Source organism: Ruditapes philippinarum, unplaced genomic scaffold (genome assembly GCF_026571515.1).
Source record: "Ruditapes philippinarum isolate M1 unplaced genomic scaffold, ASM2657151v2 ctg1306_1_1_1_1, whole genome shotgun sequence".
NCBI classification, from domain to species: Eukaryota; Metazoa; Mollusca; class Bivalvia; order Venerida; family Veneridae; genus Ruditapes; species Ruditapes philippinarum.
In genome coordinates, this window is record NW_026862496.1 from 20,446 (window position 1) to 46,927 (window position 26,482).

A 26,482-nucleotide genomic window follows, 5' to 3' on the forward strand; every position below is an offset into this window, starting at 1 on the left:
GCGCAAATGTTTTCTATTTAAGTGTCCATGTTAAAAGCTTTGTCTGGAAATATGATATTTTTTCAACTTAATTATATAGAGTATAAATGCTTAAGATCTTAGAATGTTAGATTATTTTGTTTGCAAAACCGACGACTGTGAACAGGAAATCATGATCTGATATCATTATTTTATAGACAAATAAGACAGATATCAATTATGTGACATTAAATTTACAACAAACCCGAACATAATGTTTTAAATCTTTATTTGTGATTCATTTGTAAAAGCTACAAAAGCCTTAAAAATATCATTTTACCCAGTTACAAGTCTTGTCATGTTTATACAGGAAACACAAAATGTATACATAACAAAAATATAACAATATACAATCATCAACAATTTCCAATAATTAAAACATACTTTAAAAAAGAGTTATAATTAGCAACAGTAACGTTATATCCCCAAATAAATTTCAATAGCCCCCTCTTTATATTCTGATATTGTATAAGTTTGCTTATAGTGTTTTACATATATAAAACCAGCACAGCCAGTTAGTAAAATAGACTCTTTACCTGTTCAATTCTAGTAATTGAAATCATTACCTAGATTTTATCTTTCAATTATGAACACACTGAAAATATCAATTGACCTCTAAAAATCAGAGACACTATCAATGAACTACATAAAATTAGAAATCTTTGAAAAAAAATCATCAAAGAAAGGGCTTTTTTACACTTTTCTTGTTTATGTGAGACTAATATAAAACAATGTTGAGAACAACATTTTTGTTTGTATATATGGCACAAAAATGCTGTAGAATATACTGTAATAAAATTTAAAAAAAAGTTATAAAAAATATTTTTAAAAATCACATATCAATTCTAAGTAACACTATGAACACACATTCAAAATGATAAGACTAGATTAACATTTCTTGCATGTACAGTAAAAGATATCATAAAAGATATTAACCAATAAATATTACAATAATATTATTTCCGTGCAATATACAAAACAATTAAAAGAGACATACAAAACAATTATAATATCAGGTTTTTACCTGTGATTTTATTACAATATTTATAAGATATGAATATATTAATAAAGAAATGGCATTGTATATCAAAGTGTGTGCATTGTATGCACTGTATAAAAAGGAAACAGCCCTATTTGCAAGTGCTGGGTTAAGCCAGACTTCTCTACTGTATCGCTTTCCATCGGTGGACCTACATAACAAAATATACAATGAATATTTAAGGATATGGTTCCAAAAGATTAGCTGTGAAAATATATTTTTTTACATATATACAATAACAAGAGCTGTCAGTAGGACAGCAAAGCTCGACTATTCTTAGTGCTTGATATTAAAAAAAATGCTTGATACAGTTACCTCCTCCTGTTTACAGGTTGGGGTCATGATGGTGAACAAGTGTGCAAAGTTTCAAAGCCATATGTCAATGGACTTTGAAAATATTTGAACTATTACAAAAACTTTAACGTAAATTCTAAGTCGAAAAAGGGGCATAATTTTGTCAAAATGATTGATAGAGTTACCTCCTCCTGTCTACAGGTTGGGGTTATGATGGTGAACAAGTGTGCAAAATTTCAAAGCCATATGTCAATGGACTTTGAAAATATTTGAACTATTACAAAAACTTTAACGTAAATTCTAAGTAAAAAAAGGGGCATAATTCTGTCAAATGCTTGATAGAGTTACCTCCTCCTGTCTACAGGTTGGGGTCATGATGGTGAACAAGTGTGCAAAGTTTCAAAGCCATATGTCAATGGACTTTGAAAATATTTGAACTATTACAAAAACTTTAACGTAAATTCTAAGTCGAAAAAGGGGCATAATTCTGTTAAAATGCTTGATAGAGTTACCTCCTCCTGTCTACAGGTTGGGGTCATGATGGTGAACAAGTGTGCAAAGTTTCAAAGCCATATGTCAATGGACTTTGAAAATATTTGAACTATTACAAAAACTTTAACATAAGTGGTTACGCCGACGCAGACGCCGACACTGACGCCGATGCCGACGCTCGGGTGACTACAATAGCTCTACTTATTCTTATCGAATAGCTCGTAGCTCTACTTATTCTTATCGAATAGTCGAGCTAAAAATGATCAATACATTGACGAGCAGATGGAAATTTAAGCTGAAATGACATACTACTTTCAGAGATGGTTAATGCGCCTCTGTGAAATAATTCTGCAATATTTATTCCACTAGCCTATGTAAGTAACACGAAATGCAACGTTTATCTCAAAGATATTCAATTTTATTCAGCCTCTTTATATTCAGTGTGTTGTTTAGGGAATATATATTCATTTTGAAAGCATTGTTGTAGAATAATGCATGTTTCAAGTTCAAGTGCGTTGGAATATAATCACAAAAGCCAATAGGCCTGTGGGAGTAATGACATAGCATTTGAATGATTATTATTTAAAATTTAAGCCATGCATTATAATAGTTCAATGCAATATTTTTTTTATTAATTTTCATTCTGACATGCTTAAAACAAGAGCTGTCGGTAGGACAGCAACGCTCGACTATTCTTAGTGCTTGATAGTAAAAAAAATGCTTGATAGAGTTACCTCCTCCTGTTTACAGGTTGGGGTCATGATGGTGAACAAGTGTGCAAAGTTTCAAAGCCATATGTCAATGGACTTTGAAAATATTTGAACTATTACAAAAACTTTAACGTAAATTCTAAGTCGAAAAAGGGGCATAATTCTGTCAAAATGCTTGATAGAGTTACCTCCTCCTGTTTACAGGTTGGGGTCATGATAGTGAACAAGTGTGCAAAGTTTCAAAGCCATATGTCAATGGACTTTGAAAATATTTGAACTATTACAAAAACTTTAACGTAAATTCTAAGTTGAAAAAGGGACATAATTCTGTCAAAATGCTTGAAAGAGTTACCTCCTCCTGTCTACAGGTTGGGGTCATGATGGTGAACAAGTGTGCAAAGTTTCAAAGCCATATGTCTATGGACTTTGAAAATATTTGAACTATTACAAAAACTTTAACATAAGTGGTTACGCCGACGCCGACGCTCGGGTGACTGCAATAGCTCTACTTATTCTTATCGAATAGTCGAGCTAAAAAAGGGAATATATTTTATTCAGTACCAAAGTAAATGTGTTATTCATTTGAAACACTGCAATCTTATTGGACTAAAAATAATTTCAAACACTAACCTTTAAGCAACATGAGATGCAGCTTTTTTATCTCAAATATACTCAATTTTATTCAGCCTGATTATAAATAGTGATTTATAATAGATATCAATTTTGAGCTTGTTATTTAGAAAATATATATCAATTTTAATGCATTGTTGTAGAAATTCAAGTTCAAACACGTATTCCTAAACATAATCACAAAAGCCTCTGTGAGTAATTCAAAAGCATTTTAAAGATAAACCATGAATAATTATACTGTAATGCAAGAAAAATTAATATTAATTTTCATTCTAACGTGCTAATAAAAAAGAGAATTGGTAAAAGTTTGTTGAACTGCACTGAACTAAAAGTCATCTTACTGATGTCATTTGGTTTATTGACGTCATATCTGACATCATATATTAATATAATATTCCTTTTTATGCTGTGCATATATCATGTTATAATGTAGTTAAGTGCCCTATCTTTTTGATAGGGGAATAGTTTGATGCATATTAGAATGTAAAATAATCATAATGTGCAGGAATATATAATCAAGAAGGCTGATGATTTCAAAGCATTTGACCGATAACAATGCATAATCATACTACAACCCACAAATTTTATATATCAGTTTCAATTCTAACAAGCTTATTAAAAGGGAATAGGTTATAATATGTGAAACCAAATTCTGTGAAGTCATTTAGTTTTTTTATTGACATCATATCTGATGTCATATGATGTGTATGCATTCTTTTTTAAGTGGTGAATATGCAGTGTTTTTATACTGCATTCGACAATCCTATCTGTTTTATAGGGGAATAATATGAAGTGTGTTAGAATACAGTGTTTAGCACTATCAAGACATTAAAATGACTAATTCTATCATGACTAATGTTACCTGGATAATGATAAAAAAAATATTGCACTGTATATAACAAACCTTGTTCTAAGTCTAATTGGATATTCAACCAGCATTCCATGTGATACAAGTTTCCAGGTATTAGTATCCGTTGAGAAATATTCCACATCTAAACCAGGGAACTCTGTATTAAAACTAGCTTTTCCAGATATTACACTGAAATTGAAAAATTTAAATACTAAAGTGACTGCATTTTGTATAAGCTAAAAATTATAACTGTGTCAAATTTATTGGTAACAATTTTTATTCTTGTAATTCTTTATACCTTATAATAAAGTAATAATGCAAATTATTTCAATCACTATCTAGTCTACTTCCTTAAATTAATCAGTACTGCCGGATTAGCTCGTAGGGTTGACAGGCAAACACTAAACCATAAGGCCATCCCTCCCTTTCTGAGACTAATTTTCTTAGTGATATTAGGTAAGAGTAAACAATGTTGTAATGGCAACTGGAACTAGAAAAGAATCAGGAAAATTATCAATCAAATAACAGGTGCTTATAAAAATTACACAACAAAAGACAGTCTGAAGGAATTCCAAAAGGTTGGGATTACAAATCAAATGTTCCCTACCTTCACCCCATTCCCCATCCCACTCTTGTTTTATGTTTATGTTTAATTGTGTTTTATGTCACAGGTCATATGGCAACAGTACAGGTCATATGGCGACGTTCCAGCTTTACTGGTGGAGGAATACCTCAGGTGCCCTTCGGGGAATTATTTCAGGCACGAACAGGCACTGTAGAACCACCGACGTTCTGTAAGCTAGCTGGATAGCTTCCTCACATGAAAGAATCCAAAGCAAGTGGTTTAAAGTCAATGACTTTAACAACTCGGCCACGAACAACGCCGCTCCCCACTCATGTGCTAAGCAGTGAACAACCAAATTCTGAATAAAGTGAAGGACACCTTTAACTCTCTAAGTGTGATTCAGTCTTTTTTTTATTTTTGCCATTTTTTATATATTTTTTTTATTATTTTATATAAGCAAACACAAATGAAAAACAAAAATCATTTTATAATCCAAGAAATGGATTATACATTCTCCATAGTACAGATTACAGTACATAAGCTCTATCTCTATCTTATGTCATATCAAACTAGACAATGTTATATTTTTTGTAATGTAACATCAAAGTTAGAAGACTTCAGGCATTATTCACATTTGTCTTGGTTTTCCATTAATTCCTGTCAGACTAAAAGGTATTTATTTCCACATCAAATTTTATAGAATTTTATCTGTATTTTATGTTTAATGTGTATATCAGCGTGTCTCAAAAAGGAAATTATGTTTATACAACAGATTACCAAGAGATCAAATTTCCTGAGGATAACTAATGTTTCAACTTTGCTCTACAGTATTTAAAACTAAGATTCAAGTACATATACTTTAATAGTGATTGGATACAGATTTTAAGAATAAACAGACAGAGGGACTGCCAAGCAATTGGCATACGTTTAGACACATGGACTACAATGACAATATAAACAGCATCTCCATATTGCTATCTAACCTTACTTCAAGTATCTGATACACTTAATGTAATCACAGTATTGAAAGATTACCATTTAAAATAAAATATGTGGTTATGGTATTTTTGCAATATCTTAAGTCTATTTGCATCAGAAGATAAAATAGTGTGCATAATCTACATACTGTCATCCATCCATATATTAAGTTTTTGAAAATGTTTTCAGTACTTTTAATGTTATCACAGGCTCCAGTACATGTGGACAGGTGAACAGACAGAAGGCAAACCTAAGGTGTCCACAGATTTAACTTGTTCTCCAAAGTATGATTTTTTTATACATTCATGTTTCAAGTTTCATTAAACAATATGTTTTAAGTTCTAAATGGGTCCAAATATAATGTGTTTTTTTTGCATTATCTGAAGTGTTTTTGTTGTCATAACAATCAGATTTTTCAACATAGGAAGACAAAAAATGGTGTATGCCATGTATTCATATTTGAAGTTTAACAAGGCAGCCTGAAGGACAGCTAAATCCCCTTCCAATGTGTACTTCTTGACCTTTAACAAAACATGAAACATGACCTTGATGTTGTGTTTAAATCAGTCTATAAATACACAATTATAGCAATTTTAGCAAATTTGACACACTGACAATTGTATGGTGAGTTTTTGTTTGACCAACCAAATCTGTCCATAAATTAAGAGAAAAGTTGATTTAAGAAATAAATTAATGATTTTACAATAGAGGTGAAGGTCAACTAAAGGTCAAGGTCAAGTTTGATTTGACAAAATTTAAACAATCTTGGTCAAGGTCATTTACTGGTCAATGTATGCACACGTATAAATTATGATAATTACACCCGTCAAGTTTCATTAAAACTTTTAAGCAGTTTAAAAGAAGCACAAACAGACAGTCAAACATTAAGGACAGAATGTACCCCCATACAGCTTACTTTGTTGTTGTTTTTTTTTGGGGGGGGTATAAAAAACATGCTTAATTTTCATACTGCCATTTATTCATATTTTAAGCTTCATAAAAATGTTTTGGTTACTTTTAGAGTTTTCACTGGATCAGGTTTGTATGGACAGAGGGACAGACCTGCAATATAAATGAAATAAGGGGCCATTTCTTTTGTTGATTTCTTTTGTTTAATAGAAGGCTACTGACTCCTAATTCTATTGTTATGAAATGAATTCCATTGTTCTCTTGTTCTTTTTCCAGTTAAATGGTCCCCATTTTATTTTAGTTAGTGCAGACTGACTTACAGATAGATGGATGCCCAGACAGAAAGATAGATGGACAGACTGATTGAGGGCAAACCTAAAGTAGGGGGACTTATAACTATAAAGTCCTTGAAAACTTTATCTTACAGGAAATGTACTTACATGGCACCAGGGGGAGGAACTCTATATCTAACATCCTTTCTATCAAGTCTAGGTAACTCATGATAACCAATACATTCTGAGAATGCTTGCCATTCCTTTGCTTTCATTTTTTCTGCTGCATTTCCCTTCAAATCTTCAAATGATGACTTATGCCAACCCCTCTCTGCTACTGACAGAAGTCTCGGAAACAGCATAAATTCAGCTTGTTCATCAGTTCGGACAGTTTCTGTCCACAACTCTGCTTGTATTCCTGTAATAGCAATAGTATGGTACACTTGTTATTTGTATTTCAATAAAATAAAGCAGAGTATCAAAGGTGTTTGGGTAACACAAAATATTACAATCAGATAGCATTCTGAACTTAAAAGTTAAACAATTTCAATTCAATCAAAGCTGCAGTTCCACAGACAACTGCATATTTCTAATATTAGGACCGCTAGTATCTGTCTTAGCAAAACAATTTAGCATGGTATAGCTTTGGAAAAAAACACATGTACTTCAAAGTTAATTCCATTAGTCATAAACTTAAACTTAAAGCAAATAAACACAGAAATAACATACCCATGACGTTTTCTGGTTTAATGAGTTCATAGCATTCTTTTTTGTTTGTAATTTGTTCGGGACACTCCAAATGGTTATCGTTAAACATAATAGATGGTGTAAATCCCCAGGCATCTCTTGTAGAGATTTTCCTAGTTGCCCAGTACAACCCTCTCTCCTCTGGGTCGGGCTCATATGGGTGATCAAAATACAGATATGTACCATACGCTAATATAACCTGGAAGTAACAAGAATTTTTTATGATACAGCTGGGTATTAAGTGATATCAACACTGAGTAAGATCCAGGGTTTTCATTTTATCTGAGGCAGCAGATGTGCCAATGAAAACAACCAATTTGGCTAAGGGTGTTATTTTTATTCACAAAATGAAAATACAACCGACTGTGACCGCATTTCAACCAATGAAATTGATCGCCAATCTGTAAATAATGAAAACCGTAAGATCATATGGTAATTATCTAGCTTCTATAGCTTTTGTAAGCTTGCTAACTATAGATACTCATGAACTCAGCAAATGTTGGTTACTCCTATCTAACCCCAGGGTACAAAAAATTATTAAATTACATGTACAACTTGATAAATATATCAATAATAAGACTAATGACTTACTAAATGTATTGTGAATGGTAGTGCATTGTGAAGCAACAACAGTAAAAAGTTTGTTTGCGCCCGAGATAAGATGGGAAAAGCATCATTTGCCGAGTTTCAGATGACATCTATACATTCAGACATATGTAATAATTTAAAATACCTAACATGACTTTTACCTATGGCAATGAGGGACAAGTGCTTTGATCTAATCAACTATAGTGACAATACTTGTAAAATGTTGTAGCAATTAGTTCTACTAAATTGCATGTTTCTGTTTGCAAACAATCACTGTGGTGTAAGATTTAAGTAGAGTTAATTGATAAAAAGGTAAATGAGGTTCATACATATCAATTATATATCATTAAATATGTATCAGACTTTCTGTAATCTTTGGTGAAATATTCTAATAATATACATAATACTGAAGGAGATTAATCTTATTTTAATACCTTATAGCCTTTATTTGCAAACAGTTTAGCTCTGTGTGGGGTTCGTGACTCTGAAGGTCTCTTCCATACATACACATATATATCTCTGAAAGTAGAGTATAATTATATATTGGTTTCACTGGTAATACCCGTGAAACAAACATGAAATGAGCCGCATCACAACAAAACCAACATAGTGGGTCTGCGACCAGCATGAATCCAGACCAGCCTGCGCATCCGCGCAGTCTGATCAGGATCCATGCTGTTCGCTATCAGTTTCTCTACTTGTAAAAGAGTTGGTAAGCGAGCAGCATGGATCCTGATCAGACTGTGCGGATGCGCAGGCTGGTCTGGATCCATGCTGGTCGCAAACGCACTATGTTGGTTTTGTCGTGACGCGGCTCAAATATAGCAAGTAAATTAACTGAGCAATGTTAAACAAAATAGCCTTTATAGTAAAGGACATCCAAAACTGATGACCAAATATAATGATATTAAACTATTATTATGACATTATGTAATGTCATTTAGTTATTTCTTTAAAGTAAGTTAATATAACATTCAATTAATCATTTTAATGATTCATGTAAAATGAAATATGGAAATTTATGTTCAAATTTAAATAATCAAAATTAATGAATCCAATTAGACAAAGAATAAATGAAATGGTGATACCCATGATTTATTATTATAAATTTAAAGGTCTATTTATCAAATTACTTTATAAAGATCCTGAAACATTACAGTTCAACTATACTATTTTAAACATGTACATACATTTTGAAAGAGATCTTTTTAATTCAAAATGTAGTAAAATGGTGGATCTTTAAGATATAAAAGGGAGGTAATTCTGTACACAGATATTTTACTTTACAAATTGCTTGTCCTAAGATAACAAAGGGTCCTAACAACACACTTGTGGATTATGATTGCATTGAAGACTCACCTTGTTCTCATAAATATATAAGAGGCAGATAACTCAAGATGTTTTCTTCAATTTGTTTCTATCATGATTCTCTTTAAAGTGACGTTAGCTCATTTTTACTGTTTGTGTTCAATTTGAAATATATTCAAAAGGTGGACAATTTAAATAGTGATTGACTAATATGTGACCATTAGAAATGTTAAGGATGAAATATAAAAACTGCCATAAATATAAGACTGTCCCACTCTTTTTATCAACTGAGCTTAACTGTGGGTTCGAATCCACATATAGACTTTGATTCTTTCATGTGAGGAAGCTATCTAGCTAGCTTACGGAACATCAGCGGTTCTACTCAAGTGCCCGTTCATACCTGAATTAATGCATGGAAGGGCACCTGGGGTCTTCCTCCACCAGTAAAGCTTGAAACATCGCCATACGACCTACACTGTGGCGGTGTAAAACTCAATCAAAACAAATACTTTCCAGTATACACAATATTGTTATTTTCAAAAACTAAGCAACATAATCAAAACTTACTTGTTTTTAAATGCATCACGTGGGAAAGGTAATCCTACGTTTTCAATGTCATGTGATATCATGCCATCTTCCCAAGCCCCAACAGACATAGATTCTTCCGAGGCAATACGTGTCAGATTGTTGATGAAATATTTCATTAAATCATACTGACCCATGTTTTCTGAAAATGAAAAGATTCTATATAGAGGTAGGGTTTTAAGGTTAAATATACATCAATAATTATATTCATATGGTTACTAAAACTCTGTTACTAAAGTGTGGAATATGCAAGACATTATAGACAACAATATTTACAAATTGTATGGTAAATATTCGACAATAAGTTATAAAAGACATTTCCATAATGATATGAAATTATATAATCTACCTAAATTAAAGTGAGGAGTTGTAAAACACTTATAATTTTGTATATATTTTTAACTGTTCTCGATAATCTAAGGGCAATTACTGAGAAAAATTGTTTGCCTTATAAAGCTTATAGTTGTCTCCCTTTATCAAAATAAGGAGTTATTTTTATATTCAGAGACATAGATCTCTGTTATATTTCAAATTGTATTTACATGATACATGATACAAACAAAATACAACCTAGGGGTCTTAGCATATAATTTTATCAACATTATTTCCTTGCTCTAGTAACACAGTATCTAGGGATAGCATAACATGAAAACAATTTAAATCAATACTCATGGACTAATTTAGTAAACTACCTGTTGAGAATTTTCATCTGCAAAGATACTTTGTTATTTATATACATGTATAAATATGATCAATATCTGACCTCCTGTTGGCTTTTTGAGTTTCCTGCATTCAGGAGAACCATCCCATGCTCCCTGAGCGACCTCATCACCCCCGAAGTGGTAAAACTTTAGAGGCTGTATATCTTGATGCATCTTCTTTACTTCCATAATGATCTTCTTGACAAAATCATACGTGGAATCCATGCACGGGTTCATGACATCATCAGTGAAATGTTGACCTGATTTAAAGTAAGATACATCTTCACTGTCTATAATGGTATACAGGTTTGCTTTCATATCTTTACGTATCAATCGTTGTGATTTGGAATGTATAGACTTTATAGCTGCCCTACTGTGTCCAGGCATATCAAATTCGGGTATAACTTCTATATGACGTTCTTTTGCATTAAGAAGAATTTCTCTGTAGTCCCCGACACTAAAATATCCAGATCCCGATGTATTCGAGTATGGCCCTGATCCAAGCATAGGTAAAATACACTGCTCTTCTTTGAGATCATGACAACGTGAAGATCCTACCTTTAAAAATATGTAAACAAACCAAAAGTTTAGTTATATGTATATTATATTCAATACATCATTCATACAATAAAGGATACAATTTATGCACAAATTTTTACAATATATATTATTTAACTATATTATGTAAAAAATTGTAAAAGTTATCAAGCAGTTATCTTGATATACATTGTATCAGTAATATAATTTTGTAATAAATACGCACAAAGGCTTAGCATACCAAACATATATTATTTATTTGTTCACCTGGTCACACATGCCCTTAAAAAGATGTAACTATTACAGGTTTATCATTATGACCAAGGTCAATTATATGCAAAATATGGTGAGTTTATATTTTTGTGAAAGTATATGGCTGTAAATGGAGGACACTCCATTCCCATGAATAAGCCAAGAGAAGTTTTTTTAGGAGCAGTGGTCCAATTGTACTTGTGGATGATCAAGAGATAAAGAGTGTAAGTCACATCAATAACATTGTCTATTTCCTCGAATCAAACATCTCCCTTAATTGATTCACACCACACAGTTGTTAACAAGTTTGTATGATTGAGAGATGAAATTCTGCCACTGAAAGCCAGTTGCATTAGAAATAGAATGAATGACTACACAGGGAGAGATATACAATGGATATTAGTAGACCGATGTCTGGGAAATAACTATGAAGTCTGACATCATGCTAACCATATGGAACTTTGACATAAACAGATTCTTCTGTAACGTTACTTTTCATTCTTTTTTGATGTTAATAAAAATCAAAACCTAAAGTAAAAGTTTGATCAATAGTGAAAGATTGTCATGTAATGATGATGGACCAAAACTAATTGGTTAAGAAGACATGTCATCTTATAACTAGACATTTATTATAAGATTACCTGTGTTAATTCTGGTATTCCAGGTATTTCAAGTCTCCAGCCTTCATCATCTGACAAATGTAGATGTAGTTTATTCATCTTGTACATTGACATTATATTAATGATCTTTAAAATTTCTTCAACTTTTATAAAGTTACGAGATACATCTGAAAATAATGTCAAAAAAAATCCATGAAAAGCAATTTTTTTGCATACAAGTTATTCATATGAATAACATAAAATGAGTTAAAATTTTCAAAAATAGCTATTACTCTTTAAGTAACAAGGCTCTTGCTAGAAATATGACAAAATACTCAGACTAACGTAATCATGCATGAAACATGTTGTATTGTAAATATTTCTATATTTCTTATTCTTTTAAAGTACATTTTTCTGAAGTATTTTTAAAAGCCTTTTTCTTTGTTTAGAGGTATGTAGCTTTAAATGTCACACAATTTATTTTTCATTTGAATATTTTCTTAAGGCACCATATCACATGTTATTGTATAGGCCAAATCATGCATATTTCATTAGTTATGAAGATATTTTACAGGCTAATGAAAATGGTTGTTTACATATATATCCAGAGCTGCTAGACAATGGTTATATTGAAAACAACAATACAGTCATGGTTATATAACCTTACCTAAACCTTTATAACAAACTTATAATACAGAAAATTTAACTTCCTTTATTTATTACTTCATAAATTGCCAGCAGTGGTGTACATAGTCTATCTAATATCGTTTGAATAATTCTCTTGTCTATACAGATATTTATATATCTAACCTACCTATATGCAGACCTCTATAAGAGAATCTTGGTGCATCTTTGATAGTAAACTCTGGTAACATTATAGGAATACCAACACTTGTACGAGCTTCCGGTGTAAAGAAAATACTACTCAAAGTTTGAAATGCATAAAACAAAGCTTCATTTGTTGCTACGGTAACAATAATACATTCTCTAGATGAAAAAGCTTCAATCATGTAACCATCCTTGTGTTCTTTAGATACTCCATCCATGTCCACTATAACAGGACCTTCCCTTATCTCTATATACTTCCTCATTGGTTTAGACTTTACAATTTTCATTGACAGCTCATCTGAAATAAAGAACAAGATTGATGGTAAATTTATAAATATAAAAATAATCCCAATCTTCAGTCAAGCATTATCACACCATAATTGACTTTAGAATTACTTTTCTCAACTGAAGTATTACCATATCTTAATTGATGCATTACAATATCTTAATTAAAGCATTATTGAACCATAATGATATCTTTATTGAACCTTTACCATATCTTGACTGAAACATTATCATATCTTATTTGAACCATGACAATACATGTATTGTAATTGAAGCATTACTATATCTTTAATTGAAACATTACTATATCTTAAATGAACAATTACAATATTTTAACTGAAGCATCACCATATCTTAATTGAAGCATAATCACATCTTAACTGAAGCATTATCATATCTTAACTGAAGCATTTCATATTTAAACTGAAACATTATCATATCTTAATTGAAGCATAACTATACCATCCTTGAAGTGCAATTTGTACTGCACTATCTCAATTGATTTTAGAGCTACCATTATATTCAATGAAGCAATATTGTGTCTTAATTGAAGCATACTGGTATTTTTACTAAAGCACTACCATATCTTAATTTAAACATTACCATGTCTCCCTTGAGTAACAGTTATAATACCTTTACTGACGCATTACCATATCTAGAATTAATGATGGGCCTCATTTGTCCAGTTTAACATATAATAATCCATCTTGTGTTTGATAAAAATATTATGTCAATGAAATGTTTAAGGTAGACCATGGGTAATGCATTACCTCCACTTTGAAGAGTATTCAAAAAGACTAAAATCACTTGTCAACTACAATGAAATTGAGGGGCGTGGGTTCAAACCCCAGAAGGGGCAACTTTTTTTTTCTTTCTTTTTTTTCTTTTTCACATTTTTTATGTATCTCTCAGATCCCTTATGGAAGAAAAAAGTGTTTCATTTGAATTATATAATTATTGTAGGTATTTATTTGCTGAATAATGCCAAATTTTATAGCAAATATGATACCAGATATTTTCAAAGTTTAATAAAATAAAAACTACACGGTAAAAGTATTTTATATTTCGCATGATCAACCAATATACATTTAAGAAAATTTAGGCAAACTTTGAAAACAGTCCCTCATTTTGGTAAATTTTAGGGATATTTTGAATAAGGCTTTTATAAAGGGAAATGGTCAAATAAGTGTTTAAAGTGGATGGGGTAGGGCAACATTTTTATACATATGAAAAACATTTTGTTTAGAAACAATCATTTTGCTTGTGTAATTTGTTACCTGAATGTCATTATTTGTTTCTTTACAAAGAGCAACAGGAAAACATTTTTCATAATGATGATATTGTAGATTATTTAAAGTTTCCTCATTTCTGAAAAAAGCCCTTCTAATAGCAAAGTTTTAGTTCAGAAATATATCCATAACTCATAAACCACACGGTAAATTTCATTCAAATTTTGCATACAGGTGACATTTAAGGTATATAACTGTCATATGTTGTCAATTTTACAGTTCCTTAAAGTGCCCATTACCCATGGTCTACCTTAAAATTAATTTTAAAATTTTCAAGTTTTCTTTATAAACTAATAATTATGTTCCTTACTTAGAATCAGACATGCCTACCTGAAAAATGTTTAATCTCCTGTAAAAATGGATCAGACTTAATAATAACCCATTGCTTTGTATTAAATTCCATTTCTACTTTCTCTTTCACTTGAACAAATAATGGTGTTGGAATGATTTTAAATCTTGTATCTGATTCTTTTTTGTCCATTTTAAACATCTGGTATCTTTGTTGTGGAGTTAATGGATGTGACTTATCATCAATTCTACGCTGGTATTGTTTTTTGTCTGTAAAATCTTTTACATAATTCAGAGATTCATCATCTGTGTTAGCGATGATTTTTGGCATAGACAAACTGCTGGTGACGTACCATCTTGGCATAGAATCAGAACGAGTTATCTGGAATGCTTGCCCCTTAAATCTACATGTTACCATTTCGGACGGTTTGAGATCAACGAAAACGTTCCCGTCAGGTTCAAATCTGTACAAGCTGCCACCAACATGAAATAATTTCAAACCACATGACTTAATATGATATCCTAATTGATAAGGATAGTTATCTATCTCCATAAGTCTCATGAAATAACCGTAAAGATGCCAGCGTTTTGCCTTTACAGTTTGTACACCTGTGTTAGTCAATGTTACGCTACATAGGAAATATCCCCTTCCACCCATTAACTCCCCACTGATGAAATTATCCTCCACGGCAAAACTAACATTAACAAATCTTGAAAAATAGTCTATATCTTCTTGTGTTGGTTCTGGAAGTTGTTCCTCTGAAAGAAAACAAAAAATAAATCTGATCAATATTTTGTTTGTTAATTTTTGTTCTGGTTTTTATGTTTGCTATAAAAAAATATTTTTGAAACTGTACGAATAATCAGCAGCTGACTGTGAGAAATCAGTCATTTTCTTTACAGCATAGCAAGTTCCCACAATCAAATATGGGTCTTTCTTGCTAAGTAATGAAAGTGGCTCATTTCAAATCACCTGACCTTCAATTCTGTAGGTTCAAATCCCACCTAGGATATTAAATTCTTTTATGTGAGGCAGCAATCAACCTAGCTAGTAGAAAGTTTGTTTGGTATAAAGACGTGCCAGTTTTACTAAACAAGACCTCAGTTGTATTATTTTGGCCACATGTAGGCCTCTGAATAGGGGAGATGGGCTGTAGTGGTTAAGCTGTATGCCTTTAAACTCAAGGATAGTTGGTTGAGCCATGGAGCTAAATATATATTGTATATATATATATATATCTGTAGTTGAGCCCTATAGGGGGTTCACAACCATGTTTCTTCCTATATCATCAGTATTTAAATAAGTGGTTCAAATAAATTTTAAGAATTGAAGTAAAATATATGACATCTACAAAAAAAGCTGAAACTTTAATATATATGACCTTTAAAGTGTCATTGTAACTTACTAAAAAGTAAACAGACTTGTGCGATATGAAGCGGCAATATTTTTGTACTCATATCTTAAAAATACATTTAGATGGGTCAGAGTCGATGATTTCAAATCCAGTTACCTCTCTGGCGTGGGTTTGATCCCCGGGAGATGCTGTGGTAGTTTAGCACAGAGGAAGGTAGTCTAGTACTGGTGTAACTCTCCAGGAACGATGGTTGGGAAACTACCTGCCTATATAACTGAAATACTGTTGGGAAAAGGCTTAAAATGAAACAAACTAACAAACAAAAAATTAAAAGTATAGATAAGTGACACTTACCTTTAAATATTGAAAAGATATATTTTGAACCAGTGTTTGTCGCATCAAATGAACTGAAAACAAGATAAAGCATACAAAAAGTTATACATATAAATCAGTAACACAGTAAGCCTCCTAAAACAATTGCAGTTACAAGGGAGAAAATTTTATCAAAAGTCAACTACAACTTCAACTTAATACATACAATAAAATATGAAACAGTATCAGAATCTATTTTGTCATTCAGAGACTTTAACACATTCATTGATGGAGATAAAAATATCATTACTGTACTAAGATTGATTTCAAAACCTAACAATTGACCTGCATAATTGCACAATTAACATGTACAACTCTACATAAGCTTAAGTATACAAATGATGGAACTGCTGAATAGTGATGAATAATATACATTGAAAACAAGAGCTGTTGGTAGGACAGCATGCTCAACTATTCTTGGTGCTTGATAGTAAAACAAGACCCTGGATAATGTATGAGCAACTTGACAACATGGGGGAGGAACTGTTACATGGAGGATGGAGTTCTTATGATAACTTGTCAGGAGTTCTTCTGATAACTGTCACTGAATTCCTGGACAATGTTACAGATTTCGTCAGAAAACTTTTGTATACACTGAGAGCCACTGGTCAAAAATTATAATTTCTAGGTTCACAAAGAGAAATAACTCTGTAAAGACTAATGCTTGAGTTATGAGTCTTTAAATCTGTGACCTACCTTAATGATTGTCAAGACAAAGTTTTAAGTGATGACCTTGAATAGTTTTATAATAAATGAAATTACCAGCAAAACTTTAACCAAAAGCTATGCAACAGCAAATCATATAACTATAATGTAGAATAATATAGCTCCACTTTTTCTAAACACTTAATTACCATGCTGTTTTATTATAAACATCTTAACTTGGCAATCTTTCAATCCGGACAAAACCATTCATCATTTTTAGAAAAAATATGTACTGAATGAAAAGCTTACACTGCAGATTCATGCTTAATTTTACGAACATTTTTACAATGTACTAAAAGTAAAATATTGCCAAGTGAACAAAGAAGTAATTTACACTTTGCACACAGCATTTAAATCTATGGAAATTAAACTAAAATAGGTTAGAATATGCAGAAATATCCATAACTGCATTAGTCAGGCAGTAGAAATATCATTATAAATACTTCAAAATCATACATTAATTACATAAAGCATGTTAATTATTTCTTGAATAGTGAATATATTTTACTTTTCTTAAAACCTTGGTACATTTTTCTCAATGTTGATTTTCTTGAAGGCTCATCTGAAGGCATGTACTTGTACAAGGGACAGCACTGTTAAAGTATATAATTATAGTAAACATTAATGAAAAGTATACATACCTTTTATACAGGAGTAGAAGACATGCAGATGTAAGTAATAACAATATGTGAACCTTGCTTCTTGATACACGGTAACACAACTGGTTCATGATACATCTTCTACTGACTACCATCTTTATCTTGTATCAAACTGTATAACATGACAAAGAGAGCAGTAACACTGCGTTTGATCATCAATATTAACATAAAATATAAACAACATTCTAACACTATCAGAAATTTTCCTATATAGACAAAGAAGGCCCGAAGCGTGCATTATTCTACAACAATGCACTCGCCGCTCTTATTATCTCCCTGTATATTTTCACATTGAGGGCGCCATTTTGCTTAAAAATCTGATAAATAAAAACAATTTTTTGTCGAATTTTGTTGTAAAAACTATCTAGAATGATAGAAAATGGTCTAACTAAGAAAATTAATCCGAACACCAATATCTTTAATTCAGTCGTTAACGCTGTACAGGCGTTTAAAGTGTTGTTTACGTGACGTCACAATGTAGCGCCAAACAGCACGTGCAAAACAATCAAATCAAGTACGTTATTTTAATATCGCAGACGAATTAGGTTTAACATTTATTTCGTTTTTAATAATTTGTATTTCGCTTGAAAAATTATAGAGTGAAATAAAATGAACAAACAAAGTTTTATCAACGTTTTCAAAATTCGTTATTCTCAAAATGTTTCTACACACAGTAGATTTAACGACAGTTTTTTTTCAACCCACTGGAACAGCCTATAAAGAACGTTTCTATTGGAAACTCGGAGGCGAAAACAAATTTAACCACCAGACATAAAGTCCAACTTTATAATAATAATTATACTATTTCTTGACGTGTTAGAATGGAAATAGATATAAATTCTTCGTGCATTATTGTATAATAATGCACGTTTTTCGTTCAAATGCTTTGTAATTAATCACTCAGGCCTATCGGCCTTCGTGATTATATTACTACGCATTTGAACTCAAACCGTGCATTATTCTACAACAATGCACTCAGAATTGATATCTATTTCCTAAATATAAATCAAAACTCATCATCAGAAAATACACAATTCTACATTTACTTTCATTCATTTATAAATTTTAGAAATGGAATAATTGTAAATACATACAAATATAGCATCATATAAACTTCTAATTCAGAATAGGTGTGAAGCTATAAAATTAATTATCCCAATAATTGAAGTTTAATTTAAATATTAAGTCCATACACAGTTGCCATTTAAATGTTCAAATTATGATCACTACAATATATTTAGAATTTGAATTTTTAATGAAGTCCCCTTGCCTATCCGCCTTCAATGCTAACAAATCTAAAATACAAACACAATATTGGTAACATACATGGTCTATATAAAGAATTAAAGTGTGACACTGTTTATACAACCATTAATATAAAGTTCACAAAGAAAACGAAGGGTAATAGCATTATTATTAATGGAAGAAAAAATAACAAGTTCACATTTGAAATGTGATATCAAGCATTCTAAAAGCAAAAATGTCCATTAAGTTTGCTTAATCACAAAGGGAAGATAAAATTGTATAAGAGTATGATCAGTATCTTGTATAAGGCTAAAGTTTAGTCTTTTATATTCTTATCATTGCTTGTATGTCCAGTGACCATAAATAACATTATTTTTATCTCTATAGTGTGAAACTTATCTTTAAATAAATTTGGTCTACACTGAAGGAGATGAGGTCATTCTTCAGCAAAGGGTTATATTTTGTGCAACCTTCATAGACTGAAAATAATTAATGCATTACATAAATTGCATTATATAAATCAAATGTTTTCATGTTTGTACCCAAACAGTACACATTTAAATCACTCTAAACAACTTACACTTAATACTTATTTCATTTTCAAACCCTTATTACAAGACATGTATTTCATTGATGTGACCTTCTAGAGACATAACGAGACATAACTTTCTATGTTATCAGCAATAAAAAAGAAAATTTACCCCGATACAAGTACAAAATAATCCCGTCAAAATGTGGGTTAAAAGAAACGGACATATTTTCTACTCACAATCAGCTGTTCTACTTACAACTAGTTAACAGGTGTGGTTACAGTTAAAGCTTCTTACTACATCTGAGAAGACAAAGGTGACCCCCTCTCCCCCACACAACTCCTGTATTGTTGCCCTCAAAAGGCATAATTCATATAACTTCTATGTATACCACACTATAAGGCAATATTATACCATGTAATATCACAGCAATTTAAGATTTCATTTTCTATCTATTGGCTACCTTAATGCTAATGCATTGGACAGAATCAATCTATAAACCTTTTACAAAAGACTACATGTACCTAAACATTCCTGTGAAGTTATGTCAAAGTTTACAGAGTAGTTTGTGAGATTCTGTTTTAAAGAAGTTATAAATAATGAAAAACACTGCAGGAAAAAGCTTGACAGATAACAGGCCATTCTGTTTTTGCTAAGTTGACCACAAATATTATCTCATTGCCCGAAGTCTCATGAATGAGTTAGAGAACGCTTCATAAAACAGAATATTAAAACTTGTGCAGAGTTCATAAGGGTAGAGGAAGGTGGTCACAGACATGCCATCTTATATTATTTTTATAAAATGTCATGAATTGTTTAGTATTTCTGTAACTACAACTTTAATCTGTAAAACTTTAATATATGTCATGAGGGTACCATCCCTGTATGCTAGCATAACACATCTGTATATAAGTCCCCATGAAAGTTCTATATGTCATCATAACTGACTAACATCATAAACCAGACAAAAATAATACACATCATTTAGTTTCAACAAGCAGTCTTCATAAAAGTATATAATTCCGGAATAACAATCTTTATAATACAAAATTTGATAGTTAATATCTGTTCTAGTATGATGTCTGGATCAACAGTTAATGAAGTTTTGTTTTGTGTTTTTTTAAATTTCATCATCTTATATCATTTCAAGAAACACGTGTAGTTAAGACATTAAACTTTTAAACTGTGCAGAAATTTTCCTGCTTACCCCTTTAGTAATTCTAACCCTTAATCCTATATGATTATTTTGTTGAAGAAAATTATTGGTGAAGGGAAATTACTGATGAAGGAAAATACTGATGAAGGAAAATACTGATGAAGGATGAAGGAAAATACTGGGAAGGGCTTAATCTAATGTTGTAAGAACTTGTTGCCCGACCCATTTGCATTTTGATATATACTCTTTATTTGTATAATATGTTTGTAAACATGTATTTAATGCAATAAAAAATATGTTTAAACATAAAGGAAAATACTGATGAAGGATGAAGGAAAATACTGATAAAGAAATTTACTGGTGAAAGGAAATAACTGGTGAAGGAAATAACTGGTGAAGGAAATTGCTGGTGAAGGAAATTGCTGGTGAAGGAAATTGCTGGTGAAGGAAATTGCTGGTGAAGGAAAACCTTTATGTAGTATCTCAGACAACAACTTGTTATCACCTACCGAGCTTGCTCCTAACATGTCCCTGTCAAAATGAGATCCCAAGTCAGCTATGGGCAAGTTATTCATTGAATCACTGACCTGAACGACTTGGCAACAGACACCCACTCTTGCTGAACGGGTACAACATGTATTTCATTATCCCACATCACAGACTTTACTTATTTCCATGACAAGATAGACATACCTGTAGCAAGATAAGCAATTCAGCTCATTTTGCAAATTGAAACTTTTTGAACAACCCTCCGAAGTTGTTGTTATTGTTGAAATGCTTCAGTGAACACAATTGTTTTACCAAGGCCAATATTGTACACCAAGACAAATATATTATTACATGAAGTGTGTAAAGACAGTGCTTAAAGCAACTCATAAACTATACATCAAAGGTAATAAAATAACTATAAGAGAGTACAATGTGTACACTGTAAGGTTAACAACACTTGATGAGATATCATATTACAGGTGACAAACATGTTAATATTGACAGTATTTTAAACCTTTGATAAGGCAATATTAAATTACAGTATGCCAGCTGTCAGTCATACACTGTTACAACAATTAAACAAGCCTTATGTTCATATAGATCTATATACATGTACTTGACAAGACCTGGATTCATATGAAAATATACACTACCAGGTAAAAGACTAGAAGAAATACAATATAGACAAGTATTGTAAAACTTCAATAAACTTAGCTGAACTGTTAAAAAGAAATAAAACCTTCAATTACCTGTCATAAACACACATATATATAAAAATATATTCAAAAAGTGAATGCTTCCACAATTACATTAAGTAAGATATACTTTCACTTCTATAACAGCAGACTAAATCTATGAACAGGAAGCCTAATAAACATGCACTCATGAATCTTTAATTTCCAGTATCATAAATCTAACACAAATTTAATGTACGCGACACATATACAGATGAACTTCACATGAGGTTATGTTATATGCTAACATATGGATGACATGATTATCATAATAAAGATGTCCTACATATATACATGCAATATAACAAAGATTACATTTGTTATAGTTAAACAATCTTAAATTCACACTGTATTGTTATCCTATAATTAAGTATATTCCTCATTTATGCTGTCAATTACTGTCTGATCTTACATTACCTGACTACTGATTATTCTATTTCATATTACAGCAAGTTACAATAAAAATATGTCATAAAGAATTACCTATAACCAGTGTTTAACTATATAAAATAATATCCATTCAAGGTTGTTCATTATGAAAGGTGGATACATCTCTACATACACTCAACCTTTAAAATGACAATATTGTGCTTGAGGGTCGTTCCAACAATAGTAAATTACTGTTTTTACAATGGATCAAATGTTAAACAGGAATTTATAGTGGCCAGGTTAAAAATGATTCATGCCTAAAGGAAGTTTTTTATATGAAGCACACAATAATATTATTTCAAAAGTTTTAGGTATGGATGTGGACTTTCAGTGCAAAAGCTTGATAAACATGCAACAATAAATTCATTACAAAAATGAATATATCAATAGAAATATATCTGAGCATTTTTCATTACTAAAAAAAGTACATAAAGGGAGATAATTATCTTATTATGGTGAATATTTGTGCAAACTCATTTCAGAATCATTTCATGAATAAAAAGTTGTGGACCAGGCACAAAACAGGTCCTATAATTATAAGACCATATTAAAAATGTGACCTTGACCTTGGATGTAGGGACCTAAGTGTTGGAAAATTACACATCATCTTATTATGTTGAAAATTTGTGCCAAGTTATTACAAAATCCCTTGAAGGGTGAATAAATTATTGACAGAACACAAAATATAGCCTCCATCTGACAATGTTGACCTTTGACACTCCTTCAGTGTTACCTAGCTTGCCCTCAGTGTTACCTAGCTTGCCCTCAGTGTTACCTAGCTTGCCCTCAGTATTACCTAGCTTGCCCTCAGTGTTACCTACATGTAGCTTGCCCTCAGTGTTACCTAGCTTGCCCTCAGTGTTACCTAGCTTGCCCTCAGTGTTACCTAGCTTGCACTCAGTGTTCAACCTAGCTTGCCCTTAGTGTTATCTGTACAATAATCTTAATGAGAAATTATTAGAGAGGAAATAAAGACTTTGGTTACTGGCAGCCTCTTTTGTAACATGTAATAGTATTGATCTTAAAAGTATTCTTGGTAAAATTATAGCTTATGTACAGTTATCTAACTAAACTTATGAAACACATGTATGTACATATATAAAATTATTTATATAAATAAAAGAACTTTAGAATACCTGTTAACAATTGGAAATGATTGTTTCATTCAGAGTCAGTATAGACATCTGTTACATATTTCACTATGACATTATGTATAAATTGTTTTACAATATTGACCTGAGGCTGATTAACAGTGGCCTTGAGGTTAATACAGCAGTCTGATCTTATCAAAGTTGCACATTCAAAACAAATGTTTTGTTTATACAAAATTCATAATTTTTTTCACTCATTACATTTCCGTTAAGTATTTAAATCATTAGTGGATTTATGAACAATTATAAAACTTTAGGGTTGTAGCTTCTTTTGTTCTTTGGTTTTTTTTTCAAATTATAGAAAAAATATATTTCTAAATGTATTACATATATAATCCTACATGTAGTCATTATCTGAATATTTCACTGATCATTTATATAAAATTGTGCAATGAGTGATTAACATGTCCTTATGTAATGGTCAAATATCATTAAAAAGCTTAAAAGTAAATATTAATGATGGAATAAAAAAGGAGGAAGATTTTATTTTAACAAGAGGACCATGATGACCCTAGATCGCTCACCTGAGATTCATGTTAGAAAGGGGTTAACAGTTACTGAGAAGAAAATTTTTAAAAATCTTATTTTTAAGCCTATTTTTAACTCCTTTGACCTATTTATGCACCAGACTTGAACCATTAATATAACTTTTGCAGAGAACCACTAAGGATCATTCCTATAAAGTTTGGCCAAAATCTATCAACTGGTTTTAAAGAAATTGTAGACAATGACAAACAACAAACAGTGGACACACTGCCATCACAAAAACTCACCTCTGAGCACTTTGTGCTTAGGTTAGCTAAAAAATGTCAAAAAGTTATAAGTCTTGCATAGTAATCTAACAATATTGCAAGTTCACAAAGGCCAATTACATCATTACAAACCTGAATTCCTGCTCTTTAAAAGTTACCTTCACTGATAAAGTGATAATTCCTATGACATGTCAAATATTAAATGAATATCACCAATTTTATAGATTGATGTTGCACTTGAAATTTAAACGATAAATTTGAAACCTTACAAAGCCCAATAAATTAGTGAAATTCCATATCAGAGTTATCAATCTTGGATATTGATCTCTAACAACTTGTATAAAGTGTAAAGTGATTACCTTGTTGTTTTGAAGATTACTGCTGCACACAAAAATTTAATCAGGAATTATCTAAGCTGACATAGGACCATATTTCAGTCAGAATACAACCCTCCCACGTGGCTCAATAGCAAGAGCATCAATCTATAATTTGACCATGACATTTAATCTTTTCTCATGTCCCACAGCTTTCATGATGATAAATAACTGAAAAACAATAATATCAATATATGTATGTGATACAAATACACTACTGATTGAAACAAATGACAACACATACAACAGTTTTTTTTTAATCATATTTACACATAATTTGGCTAATATGATATATTTTGGGCAACAATATGGATAACACAAAAGCAAAAACCCATTCATAAACAATATCAAATTTCTACGTTTGTATCAGTAGGTATTGTTATCAACACATTTGAGTCAAATTTTAGTGTTTCATTTAAAGATTTAGACTGTGGCTTTGGGATGCACATAATTATGTCACTTAGATCCTACTCATCACTTCTAGACAAACCCTCCACAGATATTATAGTATCTGACTTAAACACTTTTCAAAGCACTTATTTAACCAAATTATAACCCTTGAGTGGTTTTATATGTTGATTTTCAGTCAATTTCATTAATTGTTTTTATACAAAAAGTACCTGTTACGATAAAATATCTTAACTTCCATATTTCATATATACATTATTCAATTTAAATCATGTTCATGTTACTTACTGATAAGTGACAAGTTGTCCAGTATTTGTATTGAAAAAATGTTATCAGCTTATCATCTGAGAATGCCATTTTGTTGAAAAACCAACTATTCCTTATTTCCATCAGCACTTTCATTAATTCCTTCATGATGATAGATCTAAATGCCAGCTTGTACAGAGGATAACAGATGTCATGAAAACAAACAACAACTGACATATGTACAAACAGTGCATGTCAAAATGAACACTTCACGTAACAAATAAATCCATGCTGTGATGTAATTTGATTTATTAATTCATACATGTGAACACTCCCACTTTTAGCAGGAGACTCCCACTTTCTGCAGCCATATTTTCAAAGATTTTTCTTAAAATAAGGTGCATTTTTACAAATTAAAGAAATCTCCCTCTTTTTGATGTCAGAACTTTCTTCTTTGTTTATTGCACATTCTAATATCTCCCTCTTTTTGAAGAAAAATCTTCGACTTGATCATCCAAAAAAGTTTACATGTATGTTAATTCCTTCATGATGATAGATCTAAACACCACAGAAATCTAAAAATATTTTAAGAGTCACTCGTCCTACAGGACAAGTTGCTTCTAAATCCAATTTGCAGGCAACATTTTTCTACTCATCCTGCATTAAGTTCTCTTAAATTCTACTCTTTATTACAAGCAGACACCTCTGCACCAGCTTGAACAGTACATCGATGCATATTTCAGCAGTTGTTGGTCAATGAATGACACCAAACTTCACAATTTCATGCTTTACATTAAAAACTCATAGTCTGAACAGATTAAAACTTTTTACCTGAAATATAAAAAAATTAATCATGCCATAAAATCTATAATAAGCAGTAAATCTATTACTAAATAATATTTAACAAAATAACAAATTGTCGTCGCAACATACTGATACAAATTCAACTTTTGAATGACTTATATTAGGTACTATTTACTAGATCTACTGTAAGCTAGTTAGATGACTATACTAAATTCGTCCCACGACTTCTACTCTGAGTGGTGATGTAAAATGTTGTGTTATAGTAATCAATATATGACAAGATAAAATATCACAAATCTCTTCAAGACG

The 26,482-nt window shown here is 31.3% G+C and overlaps 1 protein-coding gene and 1 long non-coding RNA gene across 3 annotated transcripts; both read right to left on the minus strand.

Moving 5' to 3' along the window:
• Positions 1-230: 230 nt before the first annotated feature.
• LOC132719288 (beta-hexosaminidase-like) lies at positions 231-15,519 on the minus strand. Its single transcript, XM_060703044.1, has 10 exons — positions 14,807-15,519; positions 12,889-13,200; positions 12,117-12,262; positions 10,749-11,244; positions 9,968-10,127; positions 8,527-8,611; positions 7,487-7,703; positions 6,926-7,175; positions 4,088-4,222; positions 231-1,208 (listed from the first exon to the last, which is right to left on the minus strand). The coding sequence occupies exons 1-10, from the start codon at positions 15,420-15,422 to the stop codon at positions 1,031-1,033; spliced, it is 2,595 nt and encodes an 864-aa protein (XP_060559027.1). The 5' UTR covers positions 15,423-15,519; the 3' UTR covers positions 231-1,030.
• Positions 15,520-16,473: 954 nt separating this feature from the next.
• Positions 16,474-26,194, minus strand: LOC132719289 (uncharacterized). 2 transcript variants are annotated; one of them, XR_009624198.1, is made up of 4 exons: positions 25,412-26,194; positions 24,701-24,886; positions 17,838-17,967; positions 16,474-16,526 (listed from the first exon to the last, which is right to left on the minus strand). It is a non-coding gene; the product is annotated as an uncharacterized LOC132719289 (long non-coding RNA). The 2 variants fall into 2 exon arrangements; XR_009624197.1 differs by lacking the exons at positions 24,701-24,886; positions 25,412-26,194 and adding an exon at positions 22,493-23,157.
• Between the last annotated feature and the right edge of the window lie 288 nt (positions 26,195-26,482).

Coding starts and splice junctions, on each gene's coding strand:
- LOC132719288 (XM_060703044.1), bottom strand. CDS start 15,422: ATGGGTGGAAGGGGATATTTCCTATGTAGCGTAACATTGACTAACACA. Junction 12,263..12,888: donor TTATAGAGGTCTGCATATAG/GTAGGTTAGATA, acceptor CATTATTTTCAG/ATGTATCTCGTAACTTTATA. Junction 7,176..7,486: donor TAAACCAGAAAACGTCATGG/GTATGTTATTTC, acceptor TTGCTATTACAG/GAATACAAGCAGAGTTGTGG.